Source organism: Tauraco erythrolophus, chromosome 14 (genome assembly GCF_009769465.1).
Source record: "Tauraco erythrolophus isolate bTauEry1 chromosome 14, bTauEry1.pri, whole genome shotgun sequence".
NCBI lineage: Eukaryota > Metazoa > Chordata > Aves > Musophagiformes > Musophagidae > Tauraco > Tauraco erythrolophus.
The window spans coordinates 19,893,105-19,911,939 of record NC_141478.1 but is presented as its reverse complement, the minus strand read 5'-3'; the positions used below and the strand labels follow the sequence as shown (position 1 = coordinate 19,911,939).

General features: G+C 43.8%; 2 protein-coding genes across 5 annotated transcripts; both read right to left on the bottom strand.

Moving 5' to 3' along the window:
- Nucleotides 1-946: 946 nt before the first annotated feature.
- On the bottom strand, nt 947-8,408 carry PSMA4 (proteasome 20S subunit alpha 4). The gene is made up of 9 exons (XM_086620671.1): nt 8,341-8,408; nt 8,102-8,142; nt 7,741-7,783; nt 6,806-6,968; nt 5,374-5,451; nt 5,057-5,145; nt 4,083-4,213; nt 3,745-3,868; nt 947-3,272 (listed from the first exon to the last, which is right to left on the bottom strand). Exons 2-9 carry the CDS (start codon nt 8,102-8,104, stop codon nt 3,118-3,120), a joined length of 786 nt encoding a protein of 261 aa, XP_086476797.1. The 5' UTR covers nt 8,105-8,142; nt 8,341-8,408; the 3' UTR covers nt 947-3,117.
- Nucleotides 8,409-8,673: 265 nt separating this feature from the next.
- Nucleotides 8,674-18,810, bottom strand: HYKK (hydroxylysine kinase). Of its 4 annotated transcripts, XM_086620667.1 has the most exons (8): nt 17,837-18,810; nt 15,221-15,379; nt 14,428-14,687; nt 13,742-13,820; nt 13,093-13,443; nt 12,195-12,337; nt 9,844-10,027; nt 8,674-9,169 (listed from the first exon to the last, which is right to left on the bottom strand). In XM_086620667.1, the coding sequence occupies exons 5-8, from the start codon at nt 13,439-13,441 to the stop codon at nt 8,691-8,693; spliced, it is 1,155 nt and encodes a 384-aa protein (XP_086476793.1). In that variant the 5' UTR covers nt 13,442-13,443; nt 13,742-13,820; nt 14,428-14,687; nt 15,221-15,379; nt 17,837-18,810; the 3' UTR covers nt 8,674-8,690. The 4 variants fall into 4 exon arrangements, with proteins under 4 accessions (XP_086476793.1, XP_086476794.1, XP_086476795.1 ...); XM_086620668.1 differs by lacking the exon at nt 13,742-13,820; XM_086620669.1 differs by lacking the exons at nt 13,742-13,820; nt 14,428-14,687.
- Between the last annotated feature and the right edge of the window lie 25 nt (nt 18,811-18,835).

The window sequence follows — 18,835 nt, the reverse complement described above, 5'->3', positions numbered from 1 at the left end:
ACTAACATCATATTGTGCAAACAGTTTCAAGTAAATACTTCTACCTAATTTGAAAAATCTGTCACCTTCCACAGCACCACATGAAGTTCTGGTGTTAAAATAACATTTAATCCACAGCAATAGCTAAATACTTATGTAATACACTGTAAACTCTACATAAACATGACATACACCAAAAAAAACCCCAACATACAAAGAACAGGAAGATCATTTTGATCAGCAAAGACAACTCAAATGTATGGCCAAAATAATTTTTCTGTTCTTACGACTTATCCCCAAACCACTCCCAGAAAAGGCACAGATAGTGGTGATTTTTTTTTATTTTTTATTTTTTAAAAAAAACCACACAAATCCAGAATCAACACAATAGGCCTATGCAGTCAAACACTGCTCTATTTCTAGGAAAAACAGGTAAGGAACTTGCATCAGCGTAAAGATGTCCCCAGGAAGATTCTAGTCATCTCCAGCATCTGCTGACTGTCCTAGGCTCAGATGCAGAAAAGAATTAGAAATTAAATGTAGTTTAGCAGAAGCCTACTGTCCATGTGGGATAGGAGTGCCGGCTAGAGCTACTGGCCTATTCCGAGGCAGTATCGAGGCTCATCTCACAATCAGTGATTGATGGCACTCAGTAGAGATGGTGTGTTTTAAATTAAATTGGCAATTATGCTCCAAAAGTACTTGACAATGCTTTTACATTGAGTAAACAAAGCCTTTAAATAAATAGATCTTTTAAAATGTAGTGTAACTACACAACTTACCACAATGCTTCAATACACAATGGAGTACAGCTCAGAAAATTATTTAAATTGTTCTGACTTTTGACTCCTACAGCACCTAGAAAGTTCTCTACCAGCAAATGATGCAGTGTTTGGCAAAGAAATGCTATTGGTAATTCTTTAAACAAAGATCCAAATAGATTTGTTATCCCCTTTTTGTTAGAAACAGAAGCATTTAAGAAAAAATACTTTAATAAATCTATATCCTAAGCTATCTAATACTACTTCTACTAGTACGAGAAAACAAATTGCCCTGTGTGATTTATATACATTGATGAACCGAGACTCGGATGCTTCAGTGGTTTCCCAGAAGACAGAAAGCATTGCTGGAGTCTAGCACGTTTTGTTTCAAGTGAACTCTGAGAAGTTAGAAAAAAAACCCCTCCATTTTGGCATTGCTGCTTCTAGGGCGTATTCCAAGTACTCGAGTAACCATAATCAGCGATCTAGAAATCTGCAAAAGACGCTGATATATTGCATTCATGGTATGAATATATACACTGATATATTGCATTCTTCATGAAAGAAGAAGATTGAGCGCTGAATTTTCTACATAAAAATGGAGCTTGAGGTATTTATACGACCCTCTGTAATGGAGATTAAATCTTACCCATTGCACGTTGTCTGCCGTCCTTCGGGACTTCTTACACAAAATATCATTCCTACGTTACTATTTGGAAGATCTACTATTGCACAAGTTGCAAATAAAACTCAGTCTAAACTTTATTAGCTATAAAATTTGAATACTAACAAAGTACTAAGCTCAGTACAAAAGACTCAAGCAATTGGCCTGCACTGAGACTCGAAAAATGAACGAGCAGGTCCTGCAGCCTGCACAGAACCCACGCCACCCCACACCGGGCAGCACCTCCACACAAGCTGCAGCACACACACCTCAAGTCAAATTCCTTCCGCTGTCCGCAACAGTGAACCTTACAGCAATGAGCTCAAAATGGGTTTTGTTGAGACCAAGGGTAGTTGCTGGCCACGTTGACAAAGTGCATTTTATCTGTCAAAAACGCCTGGGATAGATTAAAAATAATAAAACACTGTATGGATTCACTCTGTTTCTTTAAATGGCCATATTAAATCCTGTAGACACCAGATATTCTGTCGGGTAAAAAAAAAAAGCTACAAGATAGACACAATCCAGCTGGCACAAAGGGGCTGGATCACCAGTGTCACAGGTTGAAACTCAGCCGGTAAGGCCTCTCATTTAAGCACATCACCTGAGTGAGATTCTCAATTTGCTTTTGATAACTGAAAAAGTGCCAAGTAATTTTCAGTAACTTGTTTCCATCTCCTGTATTAACTCCAGATCATTTTTTTTTCAGAACTAGTAGAGATTTTAGTTAATCTGAAAACCATATGAATTATTTTGCATTCAGTATAGGGACAGTCTGAACAAAAATTACTGTAATTTTTAATTCATGCACAAATATTATAATTTCTCAAGTGGTTAACTGGTTAGTTTTCTAGACTGTTGTCTGTCCGAGATGGGAACCAAATTCGCTGGGCACGTATCAGCAACGCTAAACTAAAGAATATAAGACATCTCAATTCCCTTTCAGGATAAAACGTAGACTAGCCAACATGGCCTAAAATCATACATGATTTTATTTACGTAGTTGTATTGATGATATAGCTTAACATTTTCACGTGGCCTTTGTAAAACATCTTTCTAGTTTGGGTGAATATAGCTAGTGTTATATGATTATTTCTTAGAAAACGCATGCACTCATGAAAGGCTATGATGAACTGAACACATTTGCTACAGGGCATGTTTAAAACACTACTGCTTGCAAGAACATCAGTTTGACGTAGCCTGTTATTGAACGAAATAGGCCAAAATTAAACTTTGGCATGCCAGCACACTTTAATTGTATTTGTGAAATGGTTTTTCAAACTTAGGAGTCCTTTTCACTACTTTAAAAGGAAAATCCACACATACACACAAAATTCTAACAATTCTAACACCATATTTGCTCTTTACCGACTAGCATATACCTTGGCTTAATGTTCAAAGCGATTAAATCCCTCAAGATTGTGCATATCCAGGCATTACTGAGGAAATAAAGACACCCATCGCTATTCTTCTTAAATTTTATTCCATAATAAAAGACAGAAGATGAAAGAAATAAAGCGTTCAAGAATTAAAGCAATTATTGGTCAACAAAAGGAGCAGTAAACTAATTATCTGAACAATGATTAAGGACCTGGTTCACCAAAAGCAATTCTGGGTCCTCCATGGCATATTTGTAGGCTCCTACAAAATAATCCAGATTATCTTTTACTGAAGCAGGTCCTACATTATCTACACAACACTTGATCTCATATTCTATTTATCCTTCTCTTTTTGTTCTTTTTCCTTCTTTTCACGTTCAGCTTTTGCTTCCTCCTCCTCATGTTGTTTTATCAACTGTTCCACCTCCTTCTGCTTCAGAACCCTTATGACTGTCTTTCCGTTCTCTCTTGTCAGTGTTGCAATTTCGACTGAAACATACGGAACAGACGCTGGCGTTACATTTTGTCCTTCAGACAGAGCAATCATCAGAAGGGTACCTGGTTACAACCCACAATGAAGCACAAGGCTCTTGTCCTGCCTGTACAAAAAAGCCTGACCGGCAGGGCAGGCGGCAGCAGTCCTCTTCTGCAGTGGCGTAGCACGTGCGGTCGCACCTCTCCGGTGACTCCTCTACCAGACACGGAGCCCGTTCTGCTGCCGTACCAATGGAGCCCGTGATCCCTGAACTGTGGTCCAGCCCCTGCGGCTGACCACGGTGCATCAACCTCAACTAAGCTATCTGTATGCCTCTTAGAAAGGTCAAGGCTGAGAGCTGCTGCATCTTCTAAAAACACTTTTCACACGACAGCTGCAAATCTGATAAAGCACATCTGGTGGACATACGTTCACCTTTTCTTCTTTTAAGTGAAGGGCGTTACCCCGTGTTAGCAAACTGCTTACCTTTCTCTGCAGAGAGTTTGCTAACATCCATGGTTTTGTTGAGAACTTTGATGGCTAATGCAAGCGCCGTCTTCAAGGTCATTTCTCCTTCTTTGTAGTCTTGCTTTAGCATTGACACAGCCGCCTATAAATTTCACAGAAATTAAAATTATATCTTTGGGCAACCAACCAAACAGGTGCTTTTTGCCAGACAGTATCAATGCATGAGTAACGGCAGTGTTTCTACAGTTAGCTGTTTCTACTCTGCACTAGTAATCAACAACTCAGTTTAATTAGTACAGTGCAATTTACACTTTTTTTTTGTTGACTTTTTAAGAGGAAAAAAACCCAGAACTTACAGCACTATTGTTCCCAATGCATGTAGCTTTCCACCCTCCATAATTTCCACTAGGATCACTTTGATACAGCTGAAATCCGTAATGCTTATCCCAGCCAATATACAGCAAAGAAACACCAAAAGGACGTTTTCCTGTTGAAAAGAAGGCTATTAGCAGTCTAAATTTAGTAACAAGATTCGTCATGAGTGACACTTATTTTCTTTGATTTCATTTTTTCAAATCCATTCCTGTGAACTAGGATTTAACAGACTGTTCTGCACTTCTGTTGCTTGAGATAAGCACACCAGCACTTCTTTCTAAGTCTTGGGGGGCGGGTAGCAGAGGTTTACTTAATTTAACCCTAAGAGCAGCTCATTTCTGTCTCGACATATCTCAGGCCTTTAAAATCAAAACTTAGTATTTAAAGTACGTAGCTTAGCTGTTAAAGCATATAATTTAACAGTGTCAAAAGCCAGGTACATAAAAAGGTCATTCTTTCATGTATGCAAAATACCAGAATCATGACCTCACGTACTGAGGAACACTACTTACATCATCATTTTCTAACGCATTCCTTGATCCACAGAAATAGTAGTTCTTTAAAGTGCTACAACATTGATACTCCTACGTATAGTCTTATTTGTGACTCGTGCCATTATGCTGGATGGGCCCAAAACGTTGAAAGGTTACATACCAAACAATTCTCTGCTGGTCTTTGGAGGGCATTCACTAAATCCAAGAGCATTCAAAGCATCCTATGCAAAGGGCCGGAATCTCAGCCATCAAATTCTCAATCACTAAAAAAGCAGCACCTTCAGTAGCGGAACAGTAACCATGACTGCCCATTCCCCTTTTAAATTTGGCTAGTGTTTTTTCCTGGTATAACTCATTACAGAAGAATTTGGTACAACTGTCCAGAGACAGACGCTTCCAATTACGTCACAGAATCATTCTTTAGACATTTGAAAGCACAACGGTTCATCGCACTGTGTTACCTCCGAACTGCGTATACGCCTGCTTGATGTCACATAGTGCTGTCACCAGTTGTTCACAGGGAATAGGCTCTTGATATTGTAACAAATACCTAGTATGAAAGAGAAGTTTTCAAAACTCGTTTTGCTAGCAGCATCCCGTACCACATCTAACAAGAAACAAGCTGCTAAGTTAGAGCCTCTGTGGTCTAGCTGTTTTATTTCAAACAATCTACTTGTGCTCTACTGAACACATGTTCATTTTGATTTAGCACGCAAACAGAACTTCTGAATCCGACAGCGCGGGCAAGCGAAACCACATTAACCATCAGCAGACCTACCTCTGCGCAATCAGTCTCAGTTCGTTTGTTAGAACATTGGCATCTGAAGTTATTCCTGCAACACTGCAAGCCATATCCCTGCAAGATAAGCACACAAATTAACCGAGCTCCTATCAGTCGCCAACAAACAGCCACATCTGCGTACAGCGGTCCCAGCAGAACACCTGCTGTTGAGCTCTTCTGATCAGAACTACGTAGCTGCCCTATAAAAGAGGTTCATCAGCTCCCACCTTTAGGGCACACAAAAAATATTACGTAACCATTTCGTAAGAGCAGAGGTGGGCAGCAAAAAGTAAGCGGGTCAGTATGTTAGTTACACACATAGTTCTGGCAAGACGATCATGCCAAAGATGATTAAGTCCCGAGCGTCTTCACAAGAACCACTAGCTACATACAGGTGCCCATCAGGAGGCCACCTAACACAGCACACGGGAATGCTGACGGAGCCATACGGATGTGACAGGCCTTCCGTGGAAGTTGCTGGCTGACGCATTTCATTTGTGTAACTGAAACGTAGTGATCTTGATTTGACCTTAAGAAAAATAATCCCTCCGCATCCTTAATTGTTTTGTTAGCTCCTAATTTAAGATCTCTTGTGCCCAATCTGATGTTGCTACAAAGCTTTCACTACACATAAAGAACTAAAAAGAAATAATCCAGGTTATTTTTTCCAGGTGAATCGAAGAATTTTTCAGAAGGTGGAAGAGCTGGCCTAGGAGACTACTCCAGCACTCTGTTACGCAGCCTCCTTGAAAATCCAGTACTTCCTATGGTTCTAGCTGCTTTCAAGATCAACTCAGAACAGGAGGCTAACAGAAAGAAAGCTATTTGTGTTTCATGTGCACCTTCTGGCAAGGATGAAGCTCTGCCTCCCTTATAGGCAAGAGGACATAATCCATAACACTTTACTTCGACATCACAAATTCAACTTCCAGAGAGCCAAAAAGGAAATCATAATAGGGAGATATATCACCTCTGCTACAACTGTGGCAAAGAAACTTAAGGCATGTTTTACCTAATTATCTAGTTCTTTTTAAATCGCAAAAGAAAACAAAGACTTCGGAGAGGATGCTGAGCTGCAATAGCATGGGGATTGTTGTGTGCACTCTTTATTCTGACCCCCAAGTGGTATTTTGTAAAACTGAGAATTCCCAATTTTCCTAATAACGCTACCTTGTATGGGGAAATACCAAAAACCAGGCTATTTCACCTAGAAAAAGCTCTCAGATATTAAAAAAGAAGTGACACTTCCACTTTAGAAGGAGAACTGCTGAAGCGAACCATGATAAAATAGTCATACCTGTCTAAAACACTAAACAAAATGAATACTAACACTTCAAATCAAATCAGGTTCAGTGCTAAAATGCCTGACTAACAGCAATACTTTGTTACTGATAACGTCACTGGACATCCGACCATCATTTCAACTTACTCGTTAAGTTTGTATATTTTCTCTGAGAAAAACACTTCATCAAGAAGCTTGTGAATGTTGCGTCTCTCTGCTGCTAGCAAAACACCGTCGTTTGCTAGAATTCCCAAGCAAGTACCTGCGTGTCCAATTGCTTCCATTGCATACTCAACCTGGTACAAGCGACCTAGGAAATGACTTAAGTTAGTAACATCAAAAAAAGTAACACTGAAGACCAAGCACAAAAGGCGATTTAAATTTGCAAGAATCTGACAGATACTCATTGTACAACCTAGCCTTAGTTCTGCAGTCTACAGCAAATTGATTGAAAAGGAGGAAGGAGTCAGAGAAGGGAAACCTACAAATCTGTTAAGGTAATACAGGGCATCACCAATGTGGAAAAAAACTTTTATTTTACTACAAAAAAACCCCAACAAAAACTACGGAACCCTCTGCTGCAGTAGAATGAGCCAAAATGGATTTTCAATAACCAAAGAAAACGTGATACTAGAGTCCATCTCATCCAATAAACTGGAAAACATGGTTTGTATGTACTTGTTTCAGCACGTGTAAGAATAACAAGCGGTGCGACTGCACCAGCGCAATGCTGCGCGTTCACGGGGGCAGAGGAGGAACAGTAACAAAACCCACCCATGCTTAAACAAAAGAGGGATGGTGAAGATTTGCTCCAGTTATTTCAAAAACGTGACAGGCAGTATTACTAATGGGGCATGGTCTCATTGTTGCTTGAATCAGAACAAATTTGGAAGTCTCCACTGTGGACCCCTGGTGCCCTTGCAGAACTGGGCGCTACTTCTAGCTGGTGGATATGATTTCCACAGATCATATAGGGACAGAAACAGGCTACAAACAAACAACCTTTGTACAAACAGTTTGTTATTTAGCTTTGAGAAGTTGAATAGCACAGAGTTTACTTGAGAGTGCGGGGTTAAAAATACCTTCTGGAGAAAATATGGTAGTTCTGGAGTCATATCTTCGAGACTGTAAAAAGCAACAGCTCGTTAAATATCACCGTTCTCTCGTCAGAAAGCCACGTTCTAACAGCAGCGGTGCTCTGCGCCGCACACAGAACAACCGGTCGCTTCATGACCCCACTTCGGCCCCCGCGGCACGAACGCGGGGCCGCGAGCGGTGCACAGGCGGGCCGTGCCCGCACCCCGGCCCGCAGGGGCTGCCCTCTGCAGCGCGACCGCCGCCGCCGACCCGCCCGCGCCGCCGGCGGGCCGGGCCCTGACTCGGCGCGGCCCGCGGCTCAGCAAAGCCCCGGGGAAGACGGGCCCGGCCGCAGCCGCCACTCACCATGGTGCCGGGGACGCGCTGCGGGCAGAAGGGACGCGGGCCTGCAAGACACCACAACGCGAGTTAACCGGCACCGCGCGCCCCGCGCCGCCGCCCACCCGGACCCCGGCCCCGGGCAGGGCCCAGCGCCGCCCCGCCACGGCCGCAGTGCGGAGTCATCCTCACCGCGGCGGGAGGCGACGGCCTCGCCGCCTGCCACGGCACGGCCCGCTCTCCCCGGCCCGCCCGCCCTCACTCACAGCAAGCCGGAGATGGCCGTGTGGCCGCGGAGCGCGAGCGACTCCCGTCCGACGAGCAAACACCGGGCGCTACCGCCGCGCCCGAACCTTCACCGCTGCGGCGGAAATGGCCGCCGCGCCTGCGCGGTGCCGCCTGGGGCGGAGCCTGGCGGGCCCCGCCCTCCCACCGCCGCCGGGCGGGGCTGGCGCGCGCGCCCGCGCTCCCGCCGCCGTCCCGGCTGTGGGCGCGGCCGCTCCCACGGCGCAGGGTCCGGCCGAGCCCCCCCGCCCGCGGCCCGGCCCGGCCCGGCACACACCGCGGGGGACGCGCTCCAGCGCCGGCAGCGCCGCCTTTATTGCCGCGGAGAAGCTCAGCAGCCACCGATCTGCGCGGCCGGTGCGCGGTTCGCGTACGCTCGGGCAGTCTCGAACCATGTCTTCTCGACGGCTTCTTGGCCCACCTCAAACAGCTTCATGAGGTGCTTCCATCCGGTTCTGGCTGTGATCGTGAGGTATTCCTTATTCTCTGGGTACAGCAGAGCGGTGTGGGCTGCGATGACAAGGGACTGAGAAAACCTCCCGCTCACCAGCAGAAAAAGGGCACTCCTCTCCTCCTCCGTGAGCGGCAGGATGCTTTCGAACCCCGCCAGAACATGCCCCCCAACACCCAGGGGATCTGGGCTCTCAACCATCATGTACATGATCGCTATCGCCACTTCAAATACGTAGTACCCATAACTCATGTCACTGAAATCCAGGATGCCAGACACTCTGTACTGAGGATTCTCCAGGGAAGCAGAACTGGAGTCTACTAGAATGTTGTGGTCATTAAGATCTCCATGATTGATACCTAAACACAGGAAAAACAGAAACAGTGTTTAACAGTTATGAAACAGCAGAATCTTAACTCTCTTTTTTCCATTTCTCAGTGAAACAGCTTTGAAAAGATGCATGGAGGCTCAAACTAACCCTCAACTACAAAACCATACTAGTCTCCCTCCGCATCGAGTGTCGCCTTTCCCGGCCTTACTGCTCCCTAGGAACCTCCATTCCACTAACAGATGACCAGAGAGCAGTCGATAAAGGGAGCGTTACGACATCTTTGTCTAGTGTGGTACTACCTGTGAGATGCTACATGTTTTCCAAACACAGAATAGCAGTTTTCAAATTATCAAACTGTCAAATTATCATCAACACCCATGTGAGGTGAACTGGAGAAACAAGATTACGTAGTTATTTGGCCCTTTATGAAAGGCAGTAGTGTGCTCCATATATTCTTACTAAGCTGATACAACAGCGTGAAAATCACCACCTTAACTGGAAGCAACCTCATCAGAAACATCAAGAGCTGAACCTGACTCTGGACAGCACACTCCTCCTGGCTTATTCCGCACTGCGTTCATTCAGCACAGTATCTGCACATGCCTAGCGAGGGATAAAGGAGACTTTTTTTTTTTTCTGGTCTCCTGGAAGAAATTTCAGTGTCTCAGTTCAACATAATTACAATGAGAATAAAATACTCACAGGCTCGAAAACTGCTTAGCTTGGGTATTATTTTCCCTTTAAACTGCTCAATAACTTGTTCCACAACTTCACGGTATTTGTTCTGGCCCAAGGCATAAATGTACTGATGTAGAAGAGGAACGTTTGCCAGGTTCCAAATGAACTGACCCCGATGCAGACTTTTTACTGATGGATGATGGAATTTCTTTGGAAAAAGCACAAGATAAAATAGGCCATAAGTAAAAATTCTGGTTTTATGATTAAAGGGCTTGATTGAAAGCCCTTGTTAAGAGGTTCTTAATTAGACTCAGGGAAAAGCACCACGACTTCGACTGTTACTTTGTATCAAGTAAAAGAGCAACCTGAAGAATGACTAAGGCAAGCATCTTGGTATCTACATACAAGCCAAACGTTTTTGTTCCCCCATTCTTTAGGTACCAAGATTATCTTACGTCACTTAACATCACTTAAATAATTTAAAACTGATACTGACTTTCTGCAACGTGCCCTTAGGTAGCAGCTTTGAGGCCTTGCCAAGGCCGGAGCCCCGCACCGGCAGGCTGGACTGCACAGCTGACCCCAGGAAAGCAGCATGAGCAGCAGAGACACAAAACCTGCCGGGCTCCTGGGAACAGGCACACTCTGTGTGCACTTAAAGGTGGCAGCTTTTGGGGATGAGCCTTCGGATCAGCGGGTACATGAAAAATCCTGAGGACAGAAGTACTTTATGGAGATACCAGACAGAGCTGTATTCTGAGGAAAATGTGCCTCTGTACATCCAGGTAGCCTAAGTATTTTAAACAAACAAAGGTCCTTAATCTCTCTCACTAGTAAATTCAAAAGGTGGGTGGGAAAGTGATATTCTGGAAGGAAAAAGCATCTTCCTCACTGCATACCACACTTGTCCTTGAATCCTCTAATGCTTATTAAAGTGGCTTGTGGTCCAGATTCCATCAGAGCACAGAGCAAATAAAAAAACCTTCCTGCTAGAGTAGCCGGCTTCCTCTTTACAAGGGTTACCAGACATGTAAAAGGTGATAAAAAGTCAGAAAACTCAACATTCTCATGAGCCCTTGTTACTGTAAAGCCATAAACAGTCGCTTTACAGCCATAAACATAACTTACTTGCATTTAGAGGATGCGAGGCACATCCAAGCAAAAGGAAACACCAACAGAGAAAGTGGTGGAATACTGTTTCGTGCACAAAACAGCATGGCACATTGCTTTGCTATCAAGTCGACAAAATAAATTAACTGGGTAGAAAACACAGGCTGTACTTTCTGATCTGTCATGCAAACACTCAGTACCTTCAGTACGAAATTTTAGTGTCAATATCATCTTCAAGTTTCAACAGTAATGATTGTAATTTTCTTTCTTTTAAATAACAAACCTTGGTAGATGCTAATCTCTATGTTAGGGGCATAAAGAGCCTTTTCCATCAAAATTTGCTTTCTTATCAACTATCTCCTCCTTTGCAGGACAAGTCACAGGCATATTTTGAGACTAGCTGGTCTATGTAAATTGGTTTAATCGCATTATAAGAGCATGAGCAGAGCGTTAGAGGGCAACAGTAAATTCCCTTCCCCAATTGAAAAACGCCCTTGTAATTTAAGAATGTGGTTAGCGAGGCTGGCAGTTCACATTTCGTAACTGTCTGAAGCCGGGAGCCAGAACACGAGAAGGAAAGGTTAATGAAAGGCAAAATAATTCAAGAGTTCTTTTATGTATCTGACTTCATTACTGGCTGATTTATCAGCTTTTTTATCCTGTATAATTACAGAGTAAAGTAAGAACTTACTGTACGTTAAGATCATTTGACTGGGAGCGATGCAAACGGGAAGTGTCACAAATCTCTGCTCATGGGCACAGCTGGCATTGGGAGAGGAACCAACTGCTACCATTGTTAAATGGTCACAGTTCTAACGACCAGGAGACAGCAAGCAAGTCAAAACAAATTTAAAATAATAGACTGGCCAGCTATGCCTGATGTGCACTATATAAAAATGCTTTAAAACAAGCTTTACATGCTTCTAAGGGTTCACTCTCCTTATTTACCAGGTTGAAACACCGAACAGGTAAGTTTTGCGTAAGCAGAAAGAAACCCTAATCTCCCTGTTCATGGTCCGAAAATGCATTGCAAAAGGGTCACCGACACCATGTCATAAGCACCAACTGGTCACATTACTTGGGGAAACACTTTAGTAACAGTCGGCTTGGAAGGTGGCACCTGAAAGATGAGTTAAACTGACATCTGCATTCACCAACCTGAATTTTGCAGATCAGGAAAGCAGACAGATGCAGATACAAGAAGAAATACAGAGGAGGAATTAACTGAGGAAGAAGTTTGTGAGGCTGGAGCAACAACAACTCACCTCTGCGAGCGCTTTATCCAAACTGGCAGCTAGCTTACCGATCTCATAGAGAATCTGAGCATTGGTAGCAATTTTCGCCACAGGCGTACCTGGCAGGTAAGTCAGCAGCCTGACCATGTACTTTTTGTTCCCAGGTCCAGTGTCTAACAAGCAGAGATGGATGCAGTCAGTCACTTCAATGTGCACTATCGAGTATTAGTCAATGAAAGAGGCAAAAAAGGTTTATCCCAGTGTAGAACTCAGATGTAGCTGCTAAAACAGATTTCATTCACCAGAATGTTGTACGGTGACGTGCAAACCCTGACGCGCTTGCAGTCTACGCCGGACTTCTAGTCCTGAGGCTTGGAATTGACTCTGCATACAGCAGATTTCCTCCGGTGCCCGCAGACACCCACTTACACAGCTTGGCAGCAGAACAGGAGGTCTCAGGAATCCCAGCTTTTGCATGGAAGTTACAGTGAAAACAGAATCAAAACACCAACACATTTTTTCTTCCAAGCATTATTAAAGCAGTGTATTCTGGCACCATAGGTGGGCTAGAACTGTATTTTACACCATTCTTTAGGCAAATAAGTTGTAACATCGTTTAGTCCATGAGGATATTTTTTCCCTTTTCTTATGCACAGACAGGTCAGATCAATGTTTTATCAAACTCATTACAGTGAAGTTGTTTCCTAAGTATTTTCATAGTTAATTGTTACTCTCTCCGACTTGCTTTGCTTCTGGTATTTTAAGTTTGGACTGTTACAGCTGGACACACAGGTCACCTGCTACATATCCCTAATATTTAAAAATAAGCCTAGAATTTTACTTTAGTATACTTATGGCATATCACATAGCAAACTAGTGCCAAGCGAAGGGTGACAGTAAGGCAGCAAAGGTGCTCGTAACTGCTCACCTCCTGACTCCAGAGACATGATGTTACCATCTCTTGTAAGATAAGGAGTCGGTGAAGGAAAGCCTTCAGCGTTGAGGAGCATCATGGCCCGGGTCTGTGCTTCAATGAGGTCGGACTCCTGGCTGTCTTCCGAATTGGTGATTTTGAGGACATACTCATCGGCACCTTCAGCCGCACCGCTGTTTCTTGAGACACGCACGTGGAAATTCTGATCGTCATAGCTGGGGAGCGGCCCGATCCAGGACACCTCTAATCCAAATACCCTCTCAACCAATTCCATCGCTTCTTTTTCGCCAAGTGCTGGTTTGGTGAGTGTCTGGGGTTGGCAGTTGCTTCTAGAAGACATCATGTCTGTAAAAGAAAAAGAGAAGCTGGATGATCTTACCTGTATTCAGACATCAGAAGCAGTAATTACTGCAACAAAGTGCGCTCAGATACTGGAGAGGAGTTTCCTACGTTTATTAAACATGGAAAGCAAACTCACTGAGCCGGGCCAGGCTTCTTACATCATAGTTTCTTGACAACTACTTACCTTGCAGCCCCCCCCAAGACTTCTAGAGAGATGCACTTAATCCGTTTAGAACAAACACACATGGAAAGCTCACTCGTTAGGAGTATTTTATTTGCTAATTTCCAACAGCAGCCTAACCTGCTACGTTGCTAACCAGGAATTATTCCCTAAGGAACAGAGTTGCTGAATCCCTGTCCAGGAAGTTCCGAATTCTCATCTGCAAAAGACAAACGTTTTAGCAGATCGTCAGAGCAGACACGATTTTTCTGCTGGTCGCGGCCTTCAGAACCCTGCGAGGAGAAATGGGGAACAAACCCACGGCCGCTCGCTCCGCGCCTGCTGGAAGCGCCGGGCTCGGGCCCCCTCGGCACCACCCACCGACCCTCGGCCCGCCCGGGCGGCCCCGGGGCCCGTCGCCGCCAGCGCCTTTCTCGCCCGAAACGCCTCACCGGACCCGCCCGCGGCCCCCCGCAGGAGCCTCCCGGGCCCGGCCCGGCCCTCCCGTTCCGCGGGCAGCGGGGCCGCAGGCGGCGCCTCAGCGGTGGCCGGCGGCCGGCCCGGGACGGCGGGAACGGGGCCCCGCGGCTGCGGGAACGGGGCGCGGGCCTGCGGGAACGGGCGGAGCGAGGGCGGAGCTGCGCGGGCGCGCACCCGGGGCGCGCCGCTGCGATATCTGTGTTTGGAGCAGCACGAGAGGCAGGAACGCTGCAGCTTCGTGCCAGAAGGGGAAACGCTTCCCCAGAAGTGCTGCCGCCGCTGCCAGCGGGGACCGACGTTCGATTGTTTGTTCCAACGCTTCTATCAGCGCGCACGAGCAAACTCACCCGTTCTGATCCAAGATCACGGACCCGTAACAAACGTGAGGCGCCTTCCTCAGGATGTCCTTTGGACTGGATCAGAGTTCAGACTGGAAACACTCATCCAGTCCCAGAGAACTTTACACTTAATTAAAATAGTTACAAACCTTAGTTCTCTACGCATACTAACTTTCAAGACCAGTATATAAATATCTTCTGAAATTCCTAATGGGAAAAAAAAAAATCTTCTGCAATATTTGAGGTCCTGCTATAATGGAATTAAGAACCTGACGAAAAACGGATATAGGAAAGGCTTATTAAAGTTTAAAAAATAAATAAATACTAAATATCGGTTTTAAATAAACCGGTTACTAAGAATCTTTTGTCCCAATATTTCAGTGTTATCTGTAAGATTAAGGAAATTAAACTGAAAAAAATTAATCCAATAAGGGATTTACAAAACCTTTTCTCCAAGAAACAAATAGAAGTTCCTTGGATATTTTTCCTCCCATTTCAAAACAGATGTTACTGAACAAAGTTATTAACCAGTTAATAAATATTTTTACCTACTTCACCCTCCACCCCTGCAGAAATCACAGAAGCAAGTTTTTTCAAGGATAAAAGAGCTCTCGAAAATATTTTGGGTTCCCTCTCCCGCTTTCTGAGGCTGACTGAAGGTTTAGCTCACTGGAACAACACTGATGTAGCAGGAAAGCATTCTTGCTATGCGTGCGACTAAGATATAGAGCAGGTTACAGAAAAATCAGATATACTCATTCTCTCTGTAAACACAATTACAATGCCTTTTGCAGATCTGTACCTCGTGACTCTTGCCGTAGTTTCCAGACAATAGAGCCAAGGCTTAAGATCTGCAGACTCTGTGCTTCTCCTGCCTGCCCAGTGTTCTGGTGGGAAGCCCACCGCAGCCGCGAGGCAACGCACAGGACTGCGGTTGTACTTCAGCCTCTCTTATCGTTACCTGCAAGAAAGACAAGACCTGAATAATTTAGCATCTCTGCGTTGGATGCAAGTCTAATGCGTCTTCTGGAAGTGAGTCCTCAGAGGTGAGTCAGTGTCAGACACCCCAAGTCACTTCTGAAGATCTTGTCACAGCTGTCAGGTCCACGTGCCCTAAGGGTAACCTTGGTCAACAGCTTGCTTTAATACAGGATTTGATCTAGATTCTAAACTAGACATTTTCCTGGAAAAAAAAAAAAGGTTATTCAAAAAGCATTTTATATAGTTATAATATCCAGACTAGCATCTGGAGCTCAGCTAGCACAGAAAACCTCTTTCTACACCAAGTGAACACGCTTTGCAAGCCCACATACGAGACACCCCTAACGAGAAAACAAAACATGCAGGATTATACCCTTTTCCTTATTCACCCCACCCTTACACACGTACTTACAGTACCATTCTAAGTGTATTCCATACTAGCGATTCAAAATAGAGGGTAACGTAAGAACTGTGATACAATTTTCTTTATTAAAAATAATTTACAGCATCGATAACATTTTATGCACAATTGTCATCAATTGAACTTAAGATCTATCTATACAATACTAACTGAACTTAAAACTTACACTGTTCTGTTGGCTTTAAACAGCAGACATTGATTTGCAGTTAAATATGATTAATATACATAGATTCATGTCCTTATACTTAGGTGTAAAATGTATAAACATCAACACAACCCCAAAGCTTTGTAGTTTGGGAGGGGGAGGGAGGAAGAGGGGCACAAGGAGAGAAAACATTTAGAAAAATTGGAATAGGTTCTTCCCCCAGATCAAAATGGAGGGAGAATTCGAGGTTAAATACATCTAACACAGAGTCACTTCTTCAAAAAGGTACATTTCCTCCTACGCTTTAAGCTACTAGAAAGAGGGCTGATCGAACAATGGTTTTGTGTGTGATCACAGCAGTCCTCTGACTGTGCCGCATCCTGCCACTGCCAGAAAGCAGGTGCCACTCTTGCCCGTCTGAAGCTCGCAGGCTCCTAGCAGTGTGTTCAAAGTTAAATGCCTTCCCTTTGCCGCTGGGCTGTTGGACTGGACTTTACACCGCCCGCTGCCGCAGAGGGAGACGGGACAGGCACACTCCCAGGATAACCAGGCAAGTGGTACCTTCACCAGCAGTTCACTACCACGTGCGAGCAGGGGACGGGCACGGGCGCAGGGCTGCTCCTCGCAGCACCCGCTATGCTTCAGGCAGTACAGATCTTTGGGCAGAGCCAGTCAGCACAACTCAAAGATGCTATGGACCTCAGCATATTTAGGGCTGGACCCACTGCAGCCACAGCAGCAGGAGCCTAAAGCTGAACAGCAACTGTGCCAAAGCACAGCTCAGAAGCTGACTTTCATTGATTTTAAGACATACGAGTGCAGCAGAATTAAAATAGTCACTCTGGTAATGAAACCCATCCTGTCTCTTAAAGAGGTGACTGGCTTTATTGGTGACAACTGGCAGAGAAGTCACATCCCTTGAAATTGCACTTAACTTCACAGTACTGGTTTCCCTTGACATGGCTTGGATCACTGTCTCCTGAAGCTGAGTGTGTTACTGCACTGGAGAGGGTGGGAGGCTGTGTTCCATTCAAGCATCAGCAGTTACACGAGTTTTAAATAGGCATGGAGTTGTGTTTTCATTAGTCGTCTGCAGAAGGCACCATGTGCCAGCACTAAATTCCTATTTGCTCCCCAATAACAAACATGCACTCTCTTGAACTAAATCAAGAGCATATCTTTCAGATGGGAAAAAATAGTATTAGACACTGTTGTACAGGAAAAGAGCTGCTCAAAAACTGGATAAAATGAGCAAAAGCGTACCACAGATCAAACTCATCCAGCATTCAGTTGAATGTAGTATTCAAAAATGAATTGATTTATCACCCCTATCCATGGTAGGAGTCACCGGAATGGATTTTATCTTGACTAAAAGAAAACTGTAAGCAAAACTAGTGAATATAAAACCAGATTATACACAATTTCAAACTTCAGGGAACTTTGTTCAATAAACTAAAAAAGGTGTGTCAAAGCTATGTCACTGAAGTCAAATTAATTTTGCATTTGAACTGTCAAAAAATAACATTGTAATGATATAATTGTGTCAGGGTTTTTTTATGAGTTTTTTTTAAAGGAATATCAGAAACATTATTTAAAGATTTGAACAGTGCTTCTGTTAGCTTGCAAGTCGACTAGCGTAGTGTCTGGTTATAAATTGAAAGCACATGTAGTAAAGCTAATAATAGTTCTCTTAAAAGTTTCTAAGACTTTATCAAGAGCAAGCAATCTTAAAAGCAAAATCTTGACAATTTATAGGCAAATTATTGCAGTTTTGTTCTCAAAAATAAATCTCTGCATAAACCGTAAGCGGTATTATGAAGCTTTTGAAGACACAGGAGCACAGAAATAGTGTCCGGAAGCTGAAGACTCACTTGCACTGGTTAACTGATAGCGCTGATAGCTCCTAAGTGGTAAATCAAGCACTTTTGCAGAAGTGTGTATCATCTCGTTAATATTAAATATGAGCAGGGGTTTTACCATCAGTGTGCTGACAACTGGGTTTACAGAAGTTGCAGTGGCGCGACAGCCAGTTTTGTTCGATATTCGGGGATCTTCAGCAGAGGAATCTGATGCTCATTTGGAAGAGCTGTAAACTGACAGCACGTTAGAAAGCATTACAAGGCAGTGTGGCTACCTCAGCTATTTAACATGTGACAAGTTAAGTATCACTTATTAGACACAGGTTGTATTTAAAGCAGAGGAATTTAAACAGTCCTAATACACGTTTTTAAAGACTTTTAAAGGTTAAAATACTAAGAGGAGGTACTTTGTCTAATGATATCACAGACAGTACGGTAAAAACTGATGTCATAAACAACAAACTGCATCCCTTGAAGTAGATATGACAAGTTTCAATGGACAGACACTGCAGCTTGCCGAAAAGCTGGGGTGCTGCACTTCACCTGCACGAACGAAGTGGTTGTGAGCACTTCCTAAATGCAGAGATGTTCCCCATACTTCTAAGCACACACTATTTCATAGTGTAAGCAGTTTTAGATCTGGATCCAGATGAAATGCAATCCAATAATACAGGTAAGAAAGTCATGATCTGTGATACAGGATACCACGGCCTCACGTGGACTGCTTTTTGTCCAGCCCATATCCAAACAAGCAAGAAATTCAAAACTGAGTCTGTTTTAAGCTCTGGATGCAAAAAAAAAAATATATATTTCTGTTTGACCTTTAACATTCCATACCATGTGCTACCCTTAAACCAACAAACAGCAGTACACAGATTTACAGGTGCAAAAACTGAGTGGAAACAACTGCAGAAAAATCTTCTTACATAATAATCTTCAGCACAATCAGTTTCAGATTTCTCATAGTTTATTTACAAAATGGTCTGATAAAACATCCCCTCCATACTTACA